Here is a 23,246-nt window from a genome sequence, read left to right on the forward strand (position 1 = left end):
CCTGGCACTGGGCTTTGGAGTCAGGGCCTGAATTCAAACCCTAATTTTATGTGACCAAGTTGCTACTCTCTCTGAAGCTTTGTGTCCTCACCTGTGAAATGGGGTCATGACACATGCCCCAAAGGGGTTCTAGGTTTCAGTGAGCATGTGCATGGAAAGCCCTGGGTCTGGAGCTGGCACTGTACTTACTGATGGTGCGTCTGAGTTAACAAGACCCCAGAGAGGGCTTCTCCAGGCAAGGAACCACTGCTCTCCTGCTGCTGGCTTCCGAGTTATGCTTCGTAACAGTACCCCAGTTTTGCTTTGAGAGATTGTCTTTCCCCACTGGGTACAGTCTAGTGGAACTGGAATCAGGGCCCTAATACCACTGCCTTCACCCCAACCAGGGGCAGGCCCTGATCTACGTAGGATGCCAGTTCCCTGGAATTCAAAATTGAACCAAGGGACCAAGGGATCTAGGGAGACGGGCATTTGTTCCTAACAAGCCCTGACAGGACTCATGCCGCTAGACCATCCTCGCTGATCCTGCTCTACAAGGTTGGACAAATAAGTTCGCGAACTTGTTGCAACGATGCTGCTAACCTTTTTTGGTATCAGAGGGATTGTTCATTATGAATTTGTACCAACTGGACAAACAGTTAACCAAGTTTACTATTTGGAAGTGCTGGAAAGGCTGCGTGAAAAAGTTAGATGACCTGAACTTTTCGCCAACAATTCATAGCTCTTGTATCACGACCATGCACCAGCTCACACGGCACTGTCTGTGAGGGAGTTTTTAGCCAGGAAACAAATAACTGTATTGGAACACCCTCCTTACTCACCTGATCCGGCCCCCAATGACTTCTTTCTTTACCTGAAGATAAAGGAAATGTTGAAAGGAAGACATTTTGATGACATTCAGGACATCAAGCGTAATGCGACTACAGCTCTGATGGCCATTCCAGAAAGAGTTCCAAAATTGCTTTGAAGGGTGGACTAGGCACTGGCGTCAGTGCATAACTTCCCAAGGGGAGTACTTTGACGGTGACCATAATGATGTTCAGCAGTGAGGCATGTAGCACTTTTTCTAGGATGAGTTCATGAACTTAATTGTCAAACTGTAGCATGTGTGAAAGTCTTTGGGACCAGAATGCCTGGTCCAAATCCGGCTCACACTCTCTGTGACCTCGGGCAAATATTTAATCTCCCCTTTCCCCTGTTTTCCTCAACCATATGAGAGGGAATAATGGCAGGAGGAAACTTAGAGTGTCATTGTGGAGTTAAGTGAGTTAATATGTGTGAAGTGCTCTGGATGGTACCCACACACACGACGCTGTGTGTTCAAACCTGAACTCTCAAAGCACCCTCTAATTCTGTGAGTACGAGGAAAAAATGTTATTTTTCCAATAAACACTCTTTTATTCAAGTTAGCCAGAGTTGGGGTCTTTTTGCTCCCAACAAAGAAGTCTAACGTGTAGTGGTTAGAAGGCTAAAAAGACACAAGGACAGCCGTTATAATTAGTGATTCGCGCTGCACATGGATAAACACAGTCTCTGTGGAGATGCTGGTGGTGAGAGGCGTCTTCTCAACCACGACTCGGCTTCAGACTCCGACTCCCCAGATTCTGACAGTTCAGGAGTTCTGAGTGACTCCTGCCCCCGGGCATGCAGGGGGAGCCATCCAGCTTGTCAACAGGGATCCTCAAGCTGCCAAGATTGATATGTCAGAGCCACCAACCCAACTTCTTTGGCTGGGACTTGGTGCTGAGGTCAAAACAAGAAGAGGCACAGCTGATGGGTGATATCGCCAGGCATTGGCTCAAGTCTCCATTATGCCTGCAGGTGCATGGCTGCTTCTCATTCCAAGGGGGCCAGTTACTGCCAAATGACTCTCAAGAGCTCCTAAGTGCAGGAGCCAGACTGAGAATAATTGGAAAATTCCTGCCCCCCTGGGACATGGACTTGTCAGTTCCTCTTGAAGTTAACAGGCAGGGGGGCCAGCAGGTACCATTCTTCTGACACAAATCACCTTTGTGCTACCTGTCAGGCTGTGCCACACCTCTACACCTTTACATGGCCGTTCAGCTGCCAGATGTGCCCTTCCCTGGTTTTGCCAGTGCCCATAGTCACCATTCAAAACTCAGCTGTAGTGTCGTTCCCTCACGCTGTCTGGCCTGCCCGCCTCTCCCGAGTCCAGAGGAGATGCTTCTTTTATGCGCCTCCCTCCCCCGTCACCCCACACCTCATCGCTGTCATCGTGTGTTTACTCTTTCTTCTGCTAAATTGTGCGTTGTTAGAGGCTGGAGACCCCGTTTGCTTCATTTTTGTATGAGCTTCTAGTGCAGAGCCAATAAGTATTGGTTGAATAAATAAATTATTTTTTTTTCTTGGACGATATGATAGGAAAGTTTATAAAATGAACCAAGGATCAGAAGCAAGGACCAGGGCCCTATTTTCTCTTTGCCTCTGGCATGCAATACAACATCAGAATGGTCATGCAATTTCACTTCTACACTTTGGGGTAACTTATTATAAAATAGGATTATATGGATCTCATTTGTCACTAGCCACATAGAGATATTATAAGGAGAATATGCTTGTGTGTATACTAAATATCTCAAACTATCACTTTTAAACTTGCTCAGAAAGTGCTGAATTTATTTCTACCATAGCAGAATAAATAGATTTTAAGCAAAATGAAACTACCAGGAAAAGATTCAGAACAGAGAAAAGTTCAAAGGAAACCCAAGGAATCAAAAAGACAGTCTGGTTTTTTTTTTATTTACTCCTTGTAAATCAAAGATTTACTCCTTGCTCAGCTGACTGCACATTGCAGGATAGGCACTCCAGAAGTTGTATGAGTGACAGGGAACATTTATCTCTCTATAGCTCAGGAGATCATGGAAAAAAGCCCCCAAGATTTTTAAAAGTCAAGTTAAAGAGCAATCTAACTATGGGTCTAAGACACTTATAAGTTGAAAAAGTGTGTCTGCATTCTTCTGCAGCCAAAGGAAAAGACAGAACTATTCTGACCAACAACCAGGGCAAGGCTTAGAGAAGACAGGCAAGTTAGTGAGATGGAAAGAGTGCACCTATATCCCACAGCTTACACTATCATGTTTCCCCCAAAATAAGAGTGGGTCTTATACTAAGTTTTGCTCCAAAAGATGGATTAAGGCTTATGTTCAGGGGGTGTCTTATTTTTTCATGTACAACAATCTACATTTATTCAAATACAGTCATGTCATCTTTTTCTGGAACATTGTCATAACGTTCTAAATGTGTCCGTCTGGCTGATGGTCCTAACTAGGGCTTATTTTCCAGTTAGGTCTTATTTTCTGGGAAACACAGTAGTTATGCTGCAGCAACACACCCTCACAACTCAGAAGCTCCCAACAACAAAGATTTACTCCTTGCTCAGCTGAATGCGTATTGCAGGTGACCTGTGCTCTGTGCCTCACTTCATGCCGTCTGCATTTCAGGATCCAGGCTGAAGGATCCCACACATGTGAGATGTCCTAGCCTCATAGCAGAGGACAAGGACCTACAGCAGAAACACACTGGCCCTTCAAGCTTCTCCTGGCTGGTGGCAATATCACTTCCACTCTCATTGCAGTGACCCAAGCAAGTCACATGGCCCAGCCTTGTATAGATGGGGCAAGAAGTGCAACTCTTCCACGAGGGGAGCAGAAAATATTGTGAGCAAATAGTATGTGGTGAGATGTTCTCCCGAGTCAGCCAACTTGGCTTTCCTTTACTAGCCACATGCTCCTGGGTGATCTCTTCCTCCCCTACAGGATCTATGTTGAGGGATATAGTGCCGGCTTCTTCACTGTGACAACTAAAATTAACTATATTACAGCATGTGACTTTTTTCCTCCTCCCCCTGCGTCATCCAACCCCTCAGTCTCTCACTGCGTCTTCCACCACCTTCCATGCTGTGAACTTCAATGTAATACCCTTGACCAGAGCCCCCAGTGCAGCTTCAGTGGGGGCGGGCAGAGAGGGAAGACGGGCACCCTCAGACTTGCTTCTTAGAGACAAGATCCTGGCTTCATATACTCAGGGAGAGGTAAGAAAGAAATCTCTAACGTATTTTAGACGAGATCGGGCGCGTGCAGGGTGGTATGGCCGTAGACTCTAACGTATTTTAATGTTTGTATTGGACTTTATCCTAAAGGGAATAATAGGATAAGCATGCAAAGATGTATATGCAAGAATAGTCATTGCAGTTTTAAAAATGGTAAACCTTTGTAAGCTGTCTAAATGTTCAGGAATAGTGATTAAACAAATTATGCTTTATTCACATAACTGAAAACACACATGCATTCAAATGGCAATGTATTTCTATATTTATTGACACAGGACAATCTCCACTATAGATTGTTCAGTGGAAAGAAAAATATTATACCAAACACATATAAGAATGCCCCATTAAAATTTTTTATTTAAAAATTATATATATAAATAAATGGCATACACAGGGAGTGCCAAAGAATGTATACACATTTTAAGAAAGGAAAAAATTGTAATAATATATACTGATAATAAAACATGAATACAAGTCATGTATATACATTTTTTGGCACCCCTGATATATATATACCATTAATGTAATTATATATGTTATAAGAGTACAGATGATTTTTCATATTTTTCTTTGCAAAATATTGTCCGTATTGTCTGAATTTTTAAACAATGAGTATTATTCTTTTACAACCAGAAAAAACAATGAAGCTATTTTCATTTAAAAAATTCATATGTTACTGAGCTCTCATTTCATATTTCCATCCTTGAGCACCTAAGAAATTTTACAACTGAAAACTAACAGCCACATTGCTCTTTCCCCAAACTCCCTCTGATTCGGAACTTTCAACCATCAGAATCATCCCGAATGCAGCACCAATCTTACTTATTGTAACACTGGATGGCAAATATTTTAACATAATTATTTTTGGTGATTGTCACCAGGCCTCAGGGGATGTGACAAGGATGAAGAGCCTCCCTTTGAAGCCACCTGTCTCTCCTCCCTCCGTCCTCCTGCTGTTTGCCCAGAGTTTTCAGTGCCCGCAGTGGTCCAGAGCTGCCCACCTGACACCCCATAACCCCCCACCTCAAAGTCTTCATTCTCCCCGACCCATGACCGGAATCTGAACCCCACACCCTAGTATGTCTGGGGTCTGCTAGTGCCAGGGGGAAGGCAATTCGATCTGGCTAAGTATTTTCTCAGGGTTCAAAGAAACAACTGGCTTAACTTGCGTGGGTTAGTAATTTAATTTTCCTTCAATTGTTAGCTCTTTCCTAGTTTCATTTCCCCACCTAGGTTAGTTATTAATGTTGTCACATGCTGTGGGTTGAATTGTGTCCCACAAAAATCCATATGCCGGCATCCTAATCCTCAATTCTTCAGAATGTGACCTATTAGGAGGTAAGGTCCTTTCAGATGTAATTAGTTAAGAGGTGGTCATGATGGAGTAGCATGGTCCCTTATCCAGTACAACTGGGGTCCCTATAAACAGGGAGGAATTTGGACACAGAGACACACACACCAGGAGAAGGCCTCCCAAGGAACCATGAAGCAGGGGGGCCATGGCCCTGACACCACCTTGATCTCTGACTTCTGACTTCCAGAGCCGTGAAACATTACATTTTGGTGATTTTAAGCCACCCAGTTTGTGTTAATTTGTGGCAGCAGCCCTAGCAAACTAATACATTATGTGTAGTTTTTAATTTTTTTCCCTATTCTCATACGTTCTTTCATATGTACTCACTAAATGGAATCGCATTACAAGTGCTGTTTGTCCATGTCACTCATATAGCATTGGGTTCTCTGGAGGACAGGGGAAGTGGGAGAGTTCCTCGGGGACCACAGTAACCTGAGCACGTCGTGGGTACAACAGGCACCCTCCCCTTTCAAGTGTGAGGACTTTGAAGAAACTTATCCAAAAATATAGCTCTGAACCAAACCTAGACCTTTTGATTTCAGTTCAGATCCTTCTATTATATCAGCCAATGGCCGATCAGAAGGTTGGGCCAGGCAATGCTGGGATAAAGGTCTCCAGCACCCACTCAATGCGACATGATAAAGTGTCCCCCCGAGTGACAGGTACATTAGTAGGGCAGACGCTGCTTCTCAGCCATCCTACAAGAGGGCTCCACACAACTTCAGCCCCTGAAACAGTCTCTTTTTTGACACATGCTTGGCCTGGACACTCACGATGATTGATGATGATGAAAGCGGCTTTCCTTTACTGAGCACTTATTATGTGATAGGCACCGCCTTAAGCGCTTAGAATGCATTATCTCATTTAATAGCAGGTCAATCCATGACGAATGGTAGAGTTTTAGGATTTCACCTCTAAACTAAATTTCCCTTTTCCCTATATTCTATTGCCTCGGTAGCACTAAAGATTTCAGTGATGGCAGTCTGGTAAACTTACAGTCAGTCTATTGGACAAGACAGAGCAGCGCTAACATCTGGGAACACTCACGCCAATATGTGCAGCTAGCTTCTGTCATCCCATGAAGTCCGCGATGTGTTTGATTCACTATCGCATATAAGGAGAAAGGAAGTGCCATGCTAGTGAGTGTGGATAGCTCTTCAGTAAGGGGCCCAGAACAATCCATAACTCCTTCTCCCCTCATTTTCTATAGTTCCCTGGGCTATCCCTTCCTGCGTGAATCGCTGGCTCCCAGTTCCCCATGAAGTTAAGAGGGACTGCACTGGAATAGTTACTTGTGGCATTGTTATCAGAATACATTTTTGTGTTAACACACCATTCATTTATCAAATAAATGTTCCTTGTGGCCTACTGGGTGCCAGCTGCTCTGCTGGATACCAGGAGTGCAAAGATAAAAAAAAAGACACAGTCTTTGCTGTCAAGACATCCAAAGTACAGTCTTATTTATGCATGTGATGCATACAGTTGCTTGAATTAAGAAACCAGACACTGTAAATCTGTTAGCTACAAGACACCATTGGTAGGTATAAATAAGAAGAGTGTAGTAAAGTGGGATTTTATGTTTAAGGCTGCCTGGAGTATTAGAGTGAATATCCATGGAGACTCTGAGAAGACTCAATTGGCAGAAAAGTAAAACTGAGCACAGCAAGATCAGGCTGGCCTGAGAAACAGCCAGAGATCACAGAGTAACTCAGATGGTGCTCCGATTGGCAGCTTGGGGTTGGATCTCAGCTGCATGAACCCTGACTTTTCCAATGCACAATAGCTGTTCATTCTCTATCACCCGGCAACTACAGCTGCTTCTTCATGAAGATCAGGCCACCTCCAGCCATTGCTAACCATAATAGAATGTTTTTGTGACATTCATGTTTCATGAGACTTGCTGTTAGAGTTTTCTCTCCATGGTCACATTACAAAGAAGACCATTTGCCTTTTATGTTTGGACTCCTTCCTTTGCACTCTCCAAATCCTTCCAATCCTTTGAGACCCAACTCAGCTCCCATCTCCTCTGCTGCTTTCCCTCCTGCGTGTGGTGGGTATGGCCTCTGTTCTCCTCATTTACACTCCAGGTTGGTTTCAGACACCATTAGCACCAGCCATTTGCATCTAGTTTTGTTCCTCATTCCTTTTGCATAAGTAGATGAGCCCTCTTGTCCATCTAAAAATAGCTAGAGCTGATGACCAATCCAAAACTGACTTCTTTCCCCCTCCATTTTAATTTTCCAATTACAGTTGACATTCAATATTATTTTATATTAATTTCAGGTATACAGCATAGTGGTTAGACATTTACATAATTTGAGAAGTGATCCCCCTATTAGTCTAGTTCCCACCTGGCATTATACACAGTTATTACCGTATTACTGACTGTATTCACCATGTTGTACTTCACAATCCTGTGACTATTTTGTAACTACCAATTTGTACTTCTTAATACCTTACCCTTTTCCACTCACCCTCCCAACCCCTGTGCCATCTGGTAACCATCAAAATGTTCTCTGTATCTATGAGTTTGTTTCTATTTCAATTGTTTGTTTATTTTGCTTTTTAGACTCCACATATAAGTGAAATCACACTGCATCTATCTATATACTCTACTCAGCACAACACCCTCCAGGTCCATCCATGCTGCCACAGACGGCAAGAGCCCATTCCCTTCCCTGGCCAAGCAATATTCCATTTGTATACATGTACCACCACCTCCTCTTTATCTACTCATCCATTGATGGACACCAAGGCTGCCTCCATATCTTGGCTATTGTAAATAATGCTGCAATGAACATATGGGTGCACATGTTCCTTTGAAGTAGTGTTTTGGGTTTCTTTGGCTAAATGCTCAGAAGTGGGATTACTGGGTCCTTTTTTGTCTCTTGTTATAGCCTTTGTTTTAAAGTCTATCTTGTCTGGCATAAGTATTGCTACCCCAGATTTTTTTTTCCCATTTTCATGAAATATCTTTTTCCATTCCTTTACTTTGAGTCTGTGTGTGTATTTCCACCTGAAGTGAGTCTCTTATAGGCAGCATATGTAAGGGTCTTGTTTTCTTATCTATTCAGCCAATCTATGTCTTTTGATTAGAGCATTTAATCCATTTACATTTAAAGTAATTGTTGATAGATATGTAGTTATTGCCATTTTATTATTCATATTTTTTATCTTTTTTCCCCTTCTGTTTTTCTTAAAGAAGTCCCTCTAACATTCTTTGTAACACTGCTTTGGTAGTGATGAACTCCTTTAGCTTTTTCTTGTCTGGGAAGCACTTTATCTTTCCTTCGATTTTAAACGATAGTCTTGCCTGTGCTGGACCTGGAGGTGTGTGGAAGATGCCACACTGCAAACCAAGGTTGGCTGCCACTATGACCGGGCCTGGGGTAACTCCATAAAAAGCCCAGCACACCCCAAGGCCTGATGCTACTTGCTGGCTCCTGCAAGACTCAGACACTGATAGAGCCTTGGGCGGTACACGATTGGATGATGCAGGGTTTCATGGAGTCACCGGCGTGGGACAAGTGGTGGTACCAAGTTAATGTAGATTCTGGTTTGTTGCCACTGCTGAGCCTGGAGCTATTCAGCAAAAGTCTCAGAGCATACCGAGGCCAGACACTGTTTGCTTGGGGCCCATGGACCCTGACAGTTTTTCAAGAAAGAGTGCAACATAGGGGTGCTTGCTGGTCTCTGAGAAAGTGCTTCCAGCAGTGTACAAGTTGGGTGGGGTGGGATCCCAGCTGAGTCAACAGGGTAGAGTAAGTGGAGGTCACCAGGCCAATCAGATTCAGATTTGGCCTATGGGGGAGGGTTCAACACAGGAAAGATAGTGCCCACCCGCCAGCTACACAGGAGAAGGATTCTACACAGGGAAAATGGTGACTGTCCCTCCAGTCCTTGCCCTGAAGCCACACAACTCAGCCTCTCCCTGTATGTTTCTTATTTCTCCTGAGTCACCATCCCTCCGCCGGAGCCCAGGGTGAGTGTCTGCGAGTGAGTGAGTCTGTGTGCAGGCCCTTTAAGAGGATGTCAGGGTTTCCCGCCACCTTCTGTCTCACCTGGACAGTCAGAATCCTAGCTGATTTTCACAGCCAGATGTGGTGGGGGTTCCTCTTCCTGGTACTGGTGCTCCAGACTGGGGAGCCTGGTGTGGGGCTGGGACCCCTCACTCCTCAGGAGGACCTCCATGGCAAGATAACCCTCGCGATTCTCAACCACCACACAGAGCTGTGGGGCCAGCCTGTTTCACGTCTCCATCCCTCCTACCAGTCTTGATGTGGCCTCATGTTTATATCCTTAGTTATAGGACTTCTGTTCAGCTAGACTTCAGATGGTTCTCCAGGTTGATTGTTCTATAATTTAGTTGTAAATTTAATGTGGTCATGAGAGGAGGCAAGCAGAGAATTAATCTACTCCGCCATCTTGGATCTTCCAACTGACTTCTTAATCTTTTTTCAAGTCCCTTTCACTGCCATCTGTGGCCTCTGAGTCTTTTTTCTCATCCAGTTTCCTGATTTCTTTTTTGCTCCACCCCCTTTCAACTTAGCCAAGCAAACTGAGATGTTTAAAAGGTTTCTGCTGCCAGGTTTTACTGGAAGACTGGGTAAATATAACAATGTGGGAAAATGATGAAAATTTACAAGAATCTTCAAAAGGATTATAGCCAGGCTATTCCTGTTCTGCATTGAAATTTAAATGAAGCTAACATTTAATCTTCCTTAGTCTCTCAAGCTAGATGTCTCCTTAAATGTGGCTTCTGGAATCTCTTTTATCATCATTCTTTCACCACTGTCTCCAGATCCAATATGTTTTCTGTAAGTTTCAGATGCTAAAGGATGTATAATTCAAGTTCCCTCACTTTTATCAGAAATAGCATCATTTTTCTCAATGTCCCTGTGCTTCATGTGAATATGCTAATCCCTGGCATTTTGCCAGCAAATAATAAGCCCTTTGAAAGCAGGAACTAGATTTTAAATAAGTTTTTTTAACACCTCAAATAATGCTGTACATTTGTTTCTTCTTTCTTTCCTTACTAATGAAACTCCTATTCATCACTCATGACCCCAGCTCAAACATCATCTTTTCCCCATTCTGCTCCTCTATTCTCTTTTCCCATTTCCCCTTCCAAATCCCAAGGCAGAATTAACAGTCTTTGCCTTTCTATTCCCTCATCAATTTATTTATAGTAAAACATAGTACTTATTCCACTTTTTTATATGAGGTGAACATACATTAGGCTGGTTATAAAATTGTCTCTTTCCTCCAGTCACCTGTGGTTTGTTTTATATGTACCCACAGCCTGTGGTTACAGTAGGAACCCAACAAATTCTAATCCAGTAGAATGTTTTAACAAATACTATAGCGAGCTATGGGAGGTGTATCCTTCATGTACTAGAGGGCACACAAATGGACTCAGGAATGAAAACCACCTGAACCTCATGGCTTTAATTCATACTCTCCGTGGGCCCCACCACAGACATTCCACCACCACCATCATCACTACGACACCCAGGAATCCTCAGAAGAGCAAGAGTCCTGACAGACAGGCAGCACGGATCCCGCCTGTTTTACGCAGGTGGCCCTGAGGCCTGTGTACCCTGATGGAAACCAGAAGTCTTGAGGAGGTTAGCCGTGACGTACACGAGGCAGAAATCACTCGAGGAACTATTTGAACTTTGATTTAATCCTCCTGTTGGAAGATAATTTTCTGGGTCTCTCAAATTGCTGCAAGTCTTGCCAATGAGGCACCGACTGCTCTTTTTCTGGATTACCTTTCACAGATGTTTGTGTAGACAGCGACCCGGGAAACCAGAGATGCTGCCTTCCTGTGGGCCAAGTGCCCATGCTTACTGCCCTCCATAAAAGCTTCAGGCGCCCCAAGGTTAGGATTCCTCTTCTGGAATGTAACCCACTGTGTGTGCTGTTGTCATCTGGCCCTCATCATGTTGCCCTGTGGGACTGAGGCTCAGGGAACTGGCACAAACCTGCTGATACTCTGACTATGGCTATTGCTGTGAGTAATAAACTGCTCTTCATCTCTGACCCAGGAGTTTCACATCTTCTCCCACATCCAGGAAGCTGTGGCAGGTGAATTTGTTAGCATGTATATAGGCTAAAATCTCCAGCCTCCTGGTTCCTGACACATCCCATCAGGGTCTCCGTGCTTTTAGTGTAACCTGACTTCGCCCCTGTGCATCTTCTTACTCCCCACAAGCTGCAGGTGTGGCGCCCTGTGGGTAGGCAGGGCTGTGTCGGGATGAACAATCATCAGTGAGAAGCTGCAAAGACTTGGAAAGGAAACCACTTTGAAAGGCAATCATCACCCTCCAAAGCTGGTGGTCTGTGGTGATGTTTCCATGAAGGATGTGAAATAGGATTAATATGATTCAGCTGTCTAGACTAGGCATGGTCAATTTTGAGTCTCTTTATTGTATGGCATGGAAAGGGAGCCGTCCTACATTCCAGTGACAGGGAAGGTCCTCATTCCTTGATCTGAACATTTTCATGCCATAGTGTAATAGTGATTGAGCATGCTCAAGAGGAGGAGACTATTTTAATAAGATTTTCCAGAGATTTTTTTATTCTTTTCAAATTTAAGTAGGCTACTTGTTTGTTTATTGATTAATCTATTTATTTCAAAACGGATTTAAAGCAGCTTGTAAGGGTCTATAAAATTCAACAGTGCATAACTTAAAAAGAAAAACAAGAGTGGGGACATAAAATGGAAACAGAAATAAGGCTCAAAATCTATGACATAATTACATCTATTATGTTTGCACCAAATATTTGTCTCTAAGCATTTTTGCAGCCAAAGAGAAAAGTAAAACCTGATCAGTTTTTACACAATAATTTAAGGTGTCCATTAGATTAAAAGATGGAAACATTTGCACCACAGAAGTTGGGGTGAAGGAGGGCAGTGATAGCCACCACAGGAGAGTACAAAGTCCCACCAGGACCCTTCTCCCCTCCAGAACAAAAACCTTAAACCACTGGGACAAACAGCAAATCCTGTCCTTCCTTATCACCATCCCAAACAAGGTGAAGACTGCCTGTGGCTAGAGGGAGTAAAAAAGAGAAAGATACCCTGTCTTTCTGGGGGAGTTGCAGAAAACAGTCAAGGGCCCAGACCATTTGAAGCTTCCTACTGGGGAAGGGGCAGGACAGCTGAGAAGATGCAGCGGAAAGCTGGAGAGGGGCTAATCAGTTGATTTGATGCAACCAAGGAAAGAATCAGTGAACTTGAAGAGGGTCAATAGAAATTATGGAAACTGCAACACACAGAGAAAAAGAATAAAGAAAAAAGAACAGAGCAGCTAAGAACTAAGGGACAATTTCAAATGTGGACATAAATTCCTAACCAGGCAGATGATGATAAGCAGTATCCCCCACAGGTAACAGGACGATTGTGCATATAGATCAACTAGAGAGCTTGCTAAAATTCAAATCCTGCGTGAACAGGACTGGCAGGTCTCAAGAGTTTGCATTTCCAGCAAGCTCCTGGGTGACGCTGCTGCCGCTCAGCAGACGACACGTTGAGTCACAAGGTCCTAGTCTAGAGGTCAGCACATTTCATTTTCTGTAAAGGACCAGATAGTAAAAGTTTTCGGTTTTGCAGGCCACAGATCTCTGTTGCCACTACTGAACTCTTCCAAAAGCAACTGTAGCCACAAGTAGCAATAGGTAACTTGTAAGCAGACTAGCATGGCTGTCTCCCAGTAAAACTTTATTGACAAAACAGGCAGTGGGCGACAGTTTGTCCATCCTCTCCCTAGTCTGTCTCAGAGATTAAGAGATGGATCCCTGCTGGAACACTCCATGCTGTTGACAGCCACAGGGAAGGTCCCATCACCGTGAATGTCTACCCACAAAGGACCATACCCTGCAGGCTAATAATAGAACACCTCAGCCAAGGAGAGGCCACCACACTGTACAGTATGAATACGTGGTTGGAAGGAGTGAGTGTCATTTCACAATTTGTAAAGTCCTGCCCGATTCAAAACCCCAATATCTATCTATCAATAGTCTTCAAAAAGAAGATAAAAGCAAAAGGTTGAAAGATTCCACTTTCAAACCTCCAGGCTTTCACTAGGGTTGTGCATAGTTCCAGCCACATAGTCTGAGGGCCCTTGGGTTTCCACTCAGTACCACGGGGCTTTGAATCAGCAGCTGGTGAGCAGCAGTCAGTCGGAAGCTGCAGACCTCAGAGCCCTGGGAGATGTGTGCCAAGCCCTTCTTTCTACATAACTCTCTCTTTCCCCACCTCACCCCACCCCAAAGCGCCTTAGGTGGGCCCTGAAGGCTCAGTCTCCTCATTGGCTTTAAAATATAGAGGGGCTACTTGGTCAAGAGCTGTGCACATCAAACCAAGTTTTGAGGGAAGGCAGATCCCTAGTAGTTAAAAATATTAGGTTGGTGCAAAAGTAACTGCAGTTTAAAAGGTTAAATAAATGCAAAAACCACAATCACTTTTGCGCCAACATAATATAAAACTTAGATACTTGTGGTCATCCTCTAAAAAGTAGTTCTAATAATAATGTAAGGAAAACAGCAAACAACAATTACTAAAAACAGGACAATATACATAGTGTTTCCCCCACAGTCCCTGTCTACATGAATTTTTTATTATTTACATAATTTTGCTGTTGGGAGAAAAAATTGGTATAAACATTATGGAAGGCAATTTGGCAACATTAATCAAAGGTCCTAAAGCCAGATATCCTTTGATATAGCAAATCCATATTCAGAAATTTAAGGTAAGGAAAGAATTAAGAGTACAGGTTTAGATTTAACTAGAAAAAAATGGTTATAAGAGCAAAAGACTGAAAACACCCTAAAGTCCAGCACGAGGGTGTTGATCAAATAAAATAATAAATCCTTATAATGGAATGGCATGCAGCCATCAAAAATGATGTACATTAATTGACAGGAAAGACATACTGTATTATTAAAGCAAAGGGGCGGCCGGTTAGCTCAGTTGGTTAGAGCGCAGTGCTCCTAACAAGGTGGCCGGTTCGATCCCCACATGGGCCAGTGTGAGCTGCGCCCTCCACAACTAGATTGAAACAACTACTTCACTTGGAGCTGATGGGTCCTGGAAAAACACACTTAAAATAAGTAAAAGTTAAAAATAAAAAAAAGCAAAAAAGATAGCTGCAAATAAATATACAATAGAATTCTAGAGGGAAAAAAACTCTAAAATGTTAGAAATGTGTTTCTCTGCAAATTGGAATTTGGGGATGATATTTCTTTTCTACATTCCTACACATATAAATCTGATTCTTAACAATGAACATCTGTTAATTGTGTTGTAAAGTAGTATACATTTTCAAATAAGTGTACTATGACATGGCTCAGCTATGATTACATGTTTAATCTTTGTCATTTATGTGTCATCTCTCTTAATGAAGGAAGTCTTTCGTTGGAGGCTTTACAGGCTTAAAACCTTTCCTTATCTCTGTTATGAAATAAGGTAGCACCAGGGGCCCCTGGCAGTGGCTCACCACATGGGAGTAACCTGCAGTCCCGGTGACCCCAGATCTCTAGGCCCGCCATCTCCTTTGCTCTGTGACATGCTGACTCATTGGGAACAGTAATTCTGGTGTATCAGTGAGGTTTGGCGTTAATACTCATCTACGCTTTAAGGTGCTCAAAGACTTCTGAAGAAGCACTGTACACCTCAGTGCTGGAATCAGGTTCTGCCGATTTTAATTCAGGGTCAGCTCTCTGCACCCAGCAGGAGTCACGGACTTTGTCGACATTCTGTGACATGTCACACTAGGGAAGAGATATGGCCCACAGCGACCCTTTCCCTCTGGTTTCAGGAAAATTAGAATTCCAGGGGGGAGGGGGGTTCACAGTGTGAGGGATATGGATGATGAACGTCTAAGTATTACCTTGTTTTGTACACCTGAAACTAATAAATAAATAAATTTATGAAAAAAAAAAAATTAGAATTCCATAATCAATAGGCAGGAAGGAAAGGCTCTCACAGAAAGCGTCTCTTCCCTGTCCTACCCCTTCCACAGCATAGTTTCTTCACATCAGCTCTGTGAAACAATCAGTCCTCTCCCAGGAGAATCACCTAAAAATGTGTTTAGCCAAGACCTAAAGTTTTTATGCTCTTTTAAATAGGTGGTAATGAATCTTGTTTTAAAATAGATCTCAGTGTGACTTGTGTGTCTCTTTACCTAAGAGTCACTAATTAGATGGCAAGGTCCAGTCAGGCTAGAAAGGAAGTAAAGCAGGGCTGTGATAAAGATTTCTGGGGGAAGGGATGCTGGGGAATGTTCTAGTTCTGGTTGTGTGACATGCTTTGCCATGGCTCCTAGGATGTTTAGGCAACAACAACAGTCCAGAGACTTTAAGTTTTACTAACCAGATGCTGCCACGGTGGGATGAGAGTGTGTAATTGAGTATTGTAGCTCATCTGTGAAAAGTAGCCCCTCCCAGCTCACAGTGCCAGCCTACAGGCCTGCCCACCAAGCAACACCAAACACCCACCAGGGAGGGCTCCCTGCTTTAGCTCCTTTGATCGCTGGCCTCAGAACAAGCACTCAATAATTTCCCTTTCTGTAGAAAAACAGCACCTGCTGAAAGAGAACAGCAGAACTTCTATTCATTCTTGAAAACTGGTTTTCAAAAATTCTCTCAAAGCATTCCTTCTGGATTTAGGAAGATGTCTTAGTTTTCTGAAGCAGTGGCACAAAATATAAAATTAAGACACTAGACTCTGTATGCAGTCGCCCCCCGTGGATACGTTCCAAGACCCCCAGTGGATGCCTGAAACCGCACACATTACCGAACCCTGGATAGACTGTTTTCCCCTGTACATACGCACACCTATAGTAAAGTTTGATTTATAAATTAAGCACAGCAAGAGACTAAGACAATAACTAACAGTAAAATAGCACAATTATAACAATGTGCTGTAATAAAAGTTATGTGAATGTGGCATTAGTAAGAAAAATCAGAGTGACTGGAACACAAGCACTGTGACACCCCTCAGTGGATCTGATCACCGAGACGGCTACTAAGTGATTAATGGCTGGGCAGCATGTACAGTGTGGAGACGCTGGACGAAGGGGTGACCCACGCCCTGGGTAGGACGCTACTCAGAATGGCGAGAAATGCCAAACTTATGAATTGTTTATTTCTGGAATTTTCCATTTAATGTTTTCAGACCGCAGTTGACTGTGGGTCACTGAAACTGTGGAAAGTGAAACCACGGATAAGGGGGACTTCTGTGTTCATGTTTCCCAGATTACTGTCCCATTCTATTGAGCAAATATCACATGTGCTTTTCATATTTCCTCATAACTTTACATTGTTGGTCGAGGATAGATATTTTATAAAACAGCTGTTAACACCAAGTCAAGGATGAGCAATGATTTTCCCTGCGTGATAACTCGTTATCCAACTCACTTTTCCTTGTAAGAGGCTTGATCTCTTTGGAGATTGCAAACTCAACTTATTTTGGTTGTCACTCTTCACGAAGTCTAAAGATTTAGGTGACAACATCCAGAATTAGTTCTAGCCTCCTAGGCTGTGCAAATTTAGCAGCTGATGAAATCTGAATGTGAACCTATACTTCTTGTTTTGCTAATTGATCACAGCCTCTTTGCAAAAGATGTCTTTATTTGTAAAATGAGGTCTTTTCACTTGAAAGACGAAATAAGCAAGGCAACTACAATTACTGTGAAGCAATATGCAACAAAACGTCATATGAATGATAACTAACTCAAGGCAGGCTTTCCTATTTTTTCAAAGCTATATTAGGACTCAATATAAACAATACCAGAAGTTACCAGCTCGTGTTTTCTCTAGGGAACCAAGTCACTGAAGTCAAATAAGCACTTTGCCCTGTAGCTTTCTTCAGGTCTAGTGGTTTTAAGTATAAGAACTCTAAAAATGATAATAACATCTATTGGTTACTGTGCTGGAGGAGAAACATACAGTATTATATTCACTCCTTACAACAGTTATCTGAGTTAGATATTATTATTCAGAGGGTTTCAAATTGTGCCTAAGGCTTACAGTGAGTGATTGACAAGTGCTGAGATTTGGTCCAGGTCTGGTGACTGCACAGCAGCCTTCCTCAGCAGAAGATAATTGTTTTGGGGGAGGTTTCCTGTGCACTAGAAAACCTCCTAGTGCACAGGAATGTTAGTGCTAGGATGTTTAGCAGCCTCTCGGGCCTCTACCCACTAAATACTAGTAATACCCCCTAGGTATGACAGCCCAGAATGTTTCCAGACATTGCCATATATGCCGGAAGGGCAGTGAAATTGTCCCCAAATGAGAACCACTGCTCAAGAGTTAGAGATTTAACTCCAGATTGCCCTTCTGACCTACTATGCACATTTCCCTCTCCAAGGGGGATTACTAAAGGGTTCCTCTTCTGTTTTCTGTTTCTTCATTTGAAAAATGTTAAATAATAATAATAATGTGCACATTGTACCAGATGAAATTATATAGTAACAGTACATAATAAATCTACAATAGGAATAGTTAGTCCCTTCTCCTCTCATCTATGCCCCAGCTCCTTGTCTATTTCCAATTGGATAATATGAGACAGTCACGGCAAATCGCTTTAATTTCCTGTGTTTTCCCTCCTCAACTAGAATACATATTTCCTGTTGGGTGATTTGGAGACTTCCTATTTCTTTGATGTGTGAGAAATTTACTGGAAAGAGGACACTGAATGATAAATGTCCAAACTTGCCGATGCTAACTGGGGAACTAGGAAAAGGGAGTCTAACTCTGTCAGGCCTGACCTGCCGACCTCAGGCGCCATGAGTCCAGTTGCTCAGCTTAACGTTTGGATGGGCAGTTAAGGTGAATATTCGTTAGAACTGCCCCCACTCTTGCTTTGGGGCCATATCAAGGGCCTGACTTGATTGGCAGCCAGAGTTATAGCGAGTTGCCTTTAGAAGCTGTTCCACTCCCATTTGGGAGGTGGCACCCCAGGCAAGTCTGTGGCAGCCTGCAGATGAAAGCGTGCTGTCTGGCTCCCTGAGAGCTAACTCTGCGACTCTACCACACTCCCACAGCTGCTGTGGCAGAGTCCCGGTAAGAGAAGGTCTCTAGGGAAAACGAGGCTCCCGTTTTCAAAGGGCACACATCCAAATTGTCAAACAGGGTGCCTGAGGAATTGTATCTTCCCTGAGGCTGGGAGGCATTCTGGGGGTAGAAAGTGCGGGAGACTAGTTGAAAGAGGAGGAAAATGTCTGCTCTGGAAGCTGCTAGGAGTCCTGCTCCGGAGGAGGCAATAGGCGTCCCTTCACTGAGGGCTGAGACCTAATCCTTTTGCAGTCAGAGGACCAACCAAAGGCCAAAGGCACCCGACACTTCCCGGCGACACTTCCCGGCAGGCAGACGGTAACACTTGAACTTAAAAAAATCTTTTTACAGAGAAAAATCTGGAGGGGGCCATCAAGGTAAGTTAGCCAACTTTAGGAGTGCAAGAGCCCTGCTCCTGCGTTCTGGGTGGGGGTCGCACCAGGCGATGGAGTCATAAAAGCTCTGCAGCGAGGGGACCTAGTATGTCATCTTTCCATGCCCTTCCCAACCCCAATATCCTGTTCAGAGTACCTGGAGTTCATTTCAGTGTTTGTCGAATGACTGATGAGGGAATGAGTGAGTGACTGGTGAATGAATGAATGAATGAATGAATGAATGAATGAAGTGATTGCTGCTTGACCCTGTGGCCCGCCCTGTGCCAACTCTCCCTGAAGAGACCAAGAACACTTCCCCTCACACCCAAGCTCCCCGCGCGCGCTCACCTTGTGCTGTTTCCACACGGCTCCCAGCGGCTTCACCTCGTGCTTGCCGTGCCGGCCCTCCTCCAGGCACAGGTAGCACACCGGGGTCCGGCAGCTCACGCAGTACATACTGTAGTTCTCCATTTCGTGCTCGGGGCACGTGGGGAACTTGCGGGCGGCGCCGCCCCCTGGCGCTGCGGCTGCGGCGCCCCCAGGACTCTTGCAGCCGCCTCCTCCACTGGGGGCGCCCTGGGCCGCACCTGGAGACGCAGAGGTGGCCTCGGCGGGAGCCGGCGGCGGGGGCGGCTGCACCAGGCGATGCTTAGCGAAGGGTCCCCGGGATGGATGGCACTTGAGCTGGCAGGCAGTGCAGTAGAGCACATCGCACTGCTCGCAGAGCGTGGCGGCCGGCTCCGGCGGGGTGCGGTCGCACAACTGGCAGATGGCCACGGCAGGGGCTGCGGACGCCCCCTGCACCGCTCCGCGGCCAAGCTGGTACCGCTGCACGATGGCCTCCAGCAGCCGGTTGCGCTGGAAGCCGCGCAAGCCGCGGTGGTCAAGGGAGGCGCTGCGGTGGCACTGCGGGCACGTGATGGAGCTGGAAGAAGAGGACAGCGGAGAGCAGGCGGCACCCCGGGCCGCGGCAGCCGAGGAGCCGGGCGGCGCGGGCACCATGGGCAGCACGCGAACCCCGTTGGGGGACTTGAGGCTCGGGGTGTAGGAGCCATAACCGCTGTCTGTCTCACTGTACAAGCTCAGCTTGTCCGCGTGGTCCCCGCCACCTCCCGCACCGCCGCCCAGGCCGCCAGCTGCGCTCCCGCCGCTGCAGGCCGGGCCAGCTGCTGCGTCGTGGTCCGGAGGGGGCGCGGTGGCGGCGCCGGCGGGCAGCCCGGAGCCCCGGGGGTGCAGGAGCGGCTGGGGCAGGTGCTGCTCACCGTCCGGGGTCTGCACTGCGATGGTACGAGCGCAAGGCAGGCAAACGTTGTGGGAACAGGGCAAGATGATGGGCTCCCGAAACAGGGAGCCGCACACAGGGCACTTCAGCTCCTCCTCCATGGCTGCGCCGGCAGGGCAAGCTGCTCAGGTCCCGGGGTGGAATGGCCCAAGCTCCGGAGACGGGCGGCGGGGAACAAGCGTGGTTAGCACCGGTGAAACTGGAGGCGGGGACAGCACTCAGGCATGACTGCCGCACAGCCCAGGGGCACGCCCCTCTTCTGTGTCCTGGGGCCACCGCCCTAAGACAACCGGGGCAGGAAAGGGGGGGCTGCTCACCTCCTGCCCGCCAGGCTCCTGCACCGGCGGCTGCCACCTGCGGCCAGTCCCGAACCGTCGGCTGCCCTGGTGGTGGCCGGAGAGGCGCTGCCGGTGATGAATCAGCACTAGCGCCGCCCGCGGCTGCAGCGCGCACGCCGTCTGCACATCAGGACCCGATCGCGGGCTCTCCTGCTTCAGCCTCTCGGCTCCAGTGAGCCGTCGCCCAGGAGCCCCCTTTGACCGCTGCCCCGCCCCAGTCGGGGCGGCCTGTAGGTGAGAAGGCGGGCGAGCCGGCCGCGTGGCGGGGGGGCTGGGTTCAGCACCGGGGGGCGGCGGACAGCGCCCGGGAGCGGGAGGCGGAGCGCGAGCTCCTGGCCCGCGGCCCCGGGGGCGGCCACCTGCCGGGTCGCGGCCCCGTCACGGTCTCGGCTGGGCGCGGCCGGCGGCCGGGAGACCTTCGCCTCCCCGGCGGCGGCTGCGGAGGCGCCGAACGCGCCCCGGGCTTTCTCCGCGCGCCCAGGATCGCCCCGCTTCTCTAGTTCGCTGCCGCTGCTCCTGCGGCGCCTCTGACCTTGGCCGCGCGACGCTGCCGCCGGCGGGCGGAGGGCGGGCGCCGGGCTGGCTGTGGGGTCCCCTCCCCGCCCTCCTCCCGCCGCCGGCGCCGAGTTGTCATTTCCAGAGCAGAGGGGGGGGGGGGCGGGGGGCGGGGCGGCGGGAGGAGGCGTCAGCTCAGCAAATGCGGGCTCGCCTCTTGCTGCCGGGGAAATCCAGGGGCAAGCTTAAGGATTTCGCGGACAGGACCGCCGTTGACCACGACCCATTACTGGGATGGAGTGCACGTTGAGGTAGTACCCCGCCCTGCCCCGCCCACGTGTGCCATCACCTCCCCGGCCCACTCCCGGGCCCCCGCCGACCGCCACGAACGGGAAAAAACAGGGACTTGAAAAGCCAGTTGTTTCCACATGGGTAGGGAGCACGCGTTCAGAGTCGCTTCCTAAATCTGTGAGAGAGCAGAAAACGCAAGTCACAAAATGTCGGACACCCAGAGTCAAAGGGTGAGGTTTTACTACGGATTGAGCCACAAGCCATTTTGTCTCTTCGTGTCACAGGAGTGCCCATCCGCGGCCGGTGTCACTCGTCTGTACAGACTGAGCGAGGACCCCGGGAGGGACATTCAAAACGCGAGTCCCCGGCGGAACGCGAGGACGCGCCACGCTAGGCCCCTTGGCCCTCGGCCCCGCGCGCCCGGCACCAGCCCTCCCCGCCCGGTGGGAAGTCGGAGAGCCGAGAGGTTCGTTTTCTGAGTGGGGGAAATCTCCACGCTGCGCGACGCCAGCCGGGCGCCAGGGAACAGCGTCCCGCCCGCGCGCGGCCCCGGCTGCCTTGTCTGCGCCGCCCTTCTCCCTCCGCCGCCGCCACGAGCACGCGTGGGCGAGACGAGGGCGTCGCGGGAGAGACCGGCAGAAGGCGGAGTATCAGGCGGGCGTGAAACAGACACACATCAGGAAACTGTTTGTTTAAACACGAAATGAACACTGAAGTCGCGCCTCCCCCACCCCAGCCCGCTCTCCGGCTCCCCACTGCTCCGAACAAAGGCACGACCCGCACGGCGAGCGCGCTCAGCGTCTGCCGGGCGCGGAGGGAGGGAGCCGCGCCGGCTGATGGGTCTCTGCGGGGGAAAGCCGCAGCCCCGGGGACAGGGACCTCCCGCAGGTAGACCCCCGGGGGAGGGGCGTGGGCTGCGCTCCAGACTGCAGCCAGAATGGCCCAGAAAGGTGGGAGTCAGGACTCCGGGTGGGAATCTCGCCCCATCCCAGGAGCTTCCTTAAGCTTCCCTACTCCCCATCGTGCATCTGTTAAAGGAGTATTATGATATTCAAGTGTGAGAAGTAAATGAAGCAAACACAGATTGCATATCAGACTTCCTGCTTTATAATCCTATCTCTTCAGTTCAATTTGCCCACTGATGAGCAGTTTGTCTTAAAGTTGGAGAGCAGACCAACAGAGCCCCAAGAGTTCAGAGTCCCCTTCAGCTGCAGGGAGCTTAGAGCAATACTTCCACCAGGGGTCAATATCTCCAGGTGGGAGATGGTGACAATCTTGTCCTAACTGGCCTTCTATAGATAAAGGCAGGATCAGGAGCAGGAGCAGGACCCTGCTTGCAACGCTGTGAGAAGCCTTCAGGAAAGTGGCGGCTGTTTTGCTACCGTGTCCTATCAGAGATGCTGGGCATCTTGTGATTCTGACAGTATCATCCCTCACCCCAGCCCAGCCCAGCCACCTGGGGACTACAAGGAAGTAACTACCGCTTCCGGTTCTACTGTGCACGGGCCTGCCCGGACTAGTCACGTGCCTGAGACCCACTCTGCTTTGTCATTTTCAGACCAAGGGAAACTGCTTGGGGGTGGGGGTGGGGAGACCTCCGAGAAGAATAAATCTTTCCCTGCACAGGACGACCTACAATTCCAGCAACTGTGAGGCTCAGGCTGAGCATGACTGTTTCCTGTGCAGATGCAGCACATCTGATACCGCACAGCTCTCCACCTTTGCAGTTCTCACAGGCGCTCCATCCCCACCTCCCAATTCCATGACCAGCAGCAGCTTAGCTTTGGACTGCACTGCTGCTAAGATGTTGCTCCCTTGGGGGATTGGCCTCCTACTGCTTTGTGCGAGCTGAGGTTTCACAGCCCGTCCAGTACTGAGCTGTACATAGCCATCAATAACAATTGTCAACGTCGTCAGGAAAAGGCCTCCTTCTGCCGCCACTGTGAACTATGTATACAGCACAGTCATTTTATTTCTCTGA

At 47.4% G+C, this 23,246-nt stretch overlaps 1 protein-coding gene across 3 annotated transcripts in view; it reads right to left on the minus strand.

Moving 5' to 3' along the window:
- Positions 1-21,004, minus strand: part of TRIM67 (tripartite motif containing 67) — a 47,375-nt gene extending 26,371 nt beyond the window's left edge. For 2 of the 3 annotated variants that reach the window (XR_013992618.1, XM_081038882.1), the window contains exon 1: positions 19,208-21,004. Coding sequence is in view for 2 of the 3 variants with exons in the window: in XM_081038882.1 (XP_080895008.1) it covers positions 19,208-20,242 (1,035 nt within the window). In the remaining variant the exon portion in view is untranslated. The remainder of the gene's footprint in view (positions 1-19,207) is intronic. The other variant, XM_081038881.1, reaches the window with a different exon arrangement.
- Positions 21,005-23,246: the final 2,242 nt, after the last annotated feature.

This window comes from Rhinolophus hipposideros (genome assembly GCF_964194185.1).
Source record: "Rhinolophus hipposideros genome assembly, chromosome: 26".
In the NCBI taxonomy this organism is placed as follows: domain Eukaryota; kingdom Metazoa; phylum Chordata; class Mammalia; order Chiroptera; family Rhinolophidae; genus Rhinolophus; species Rhinolophus hipposideros.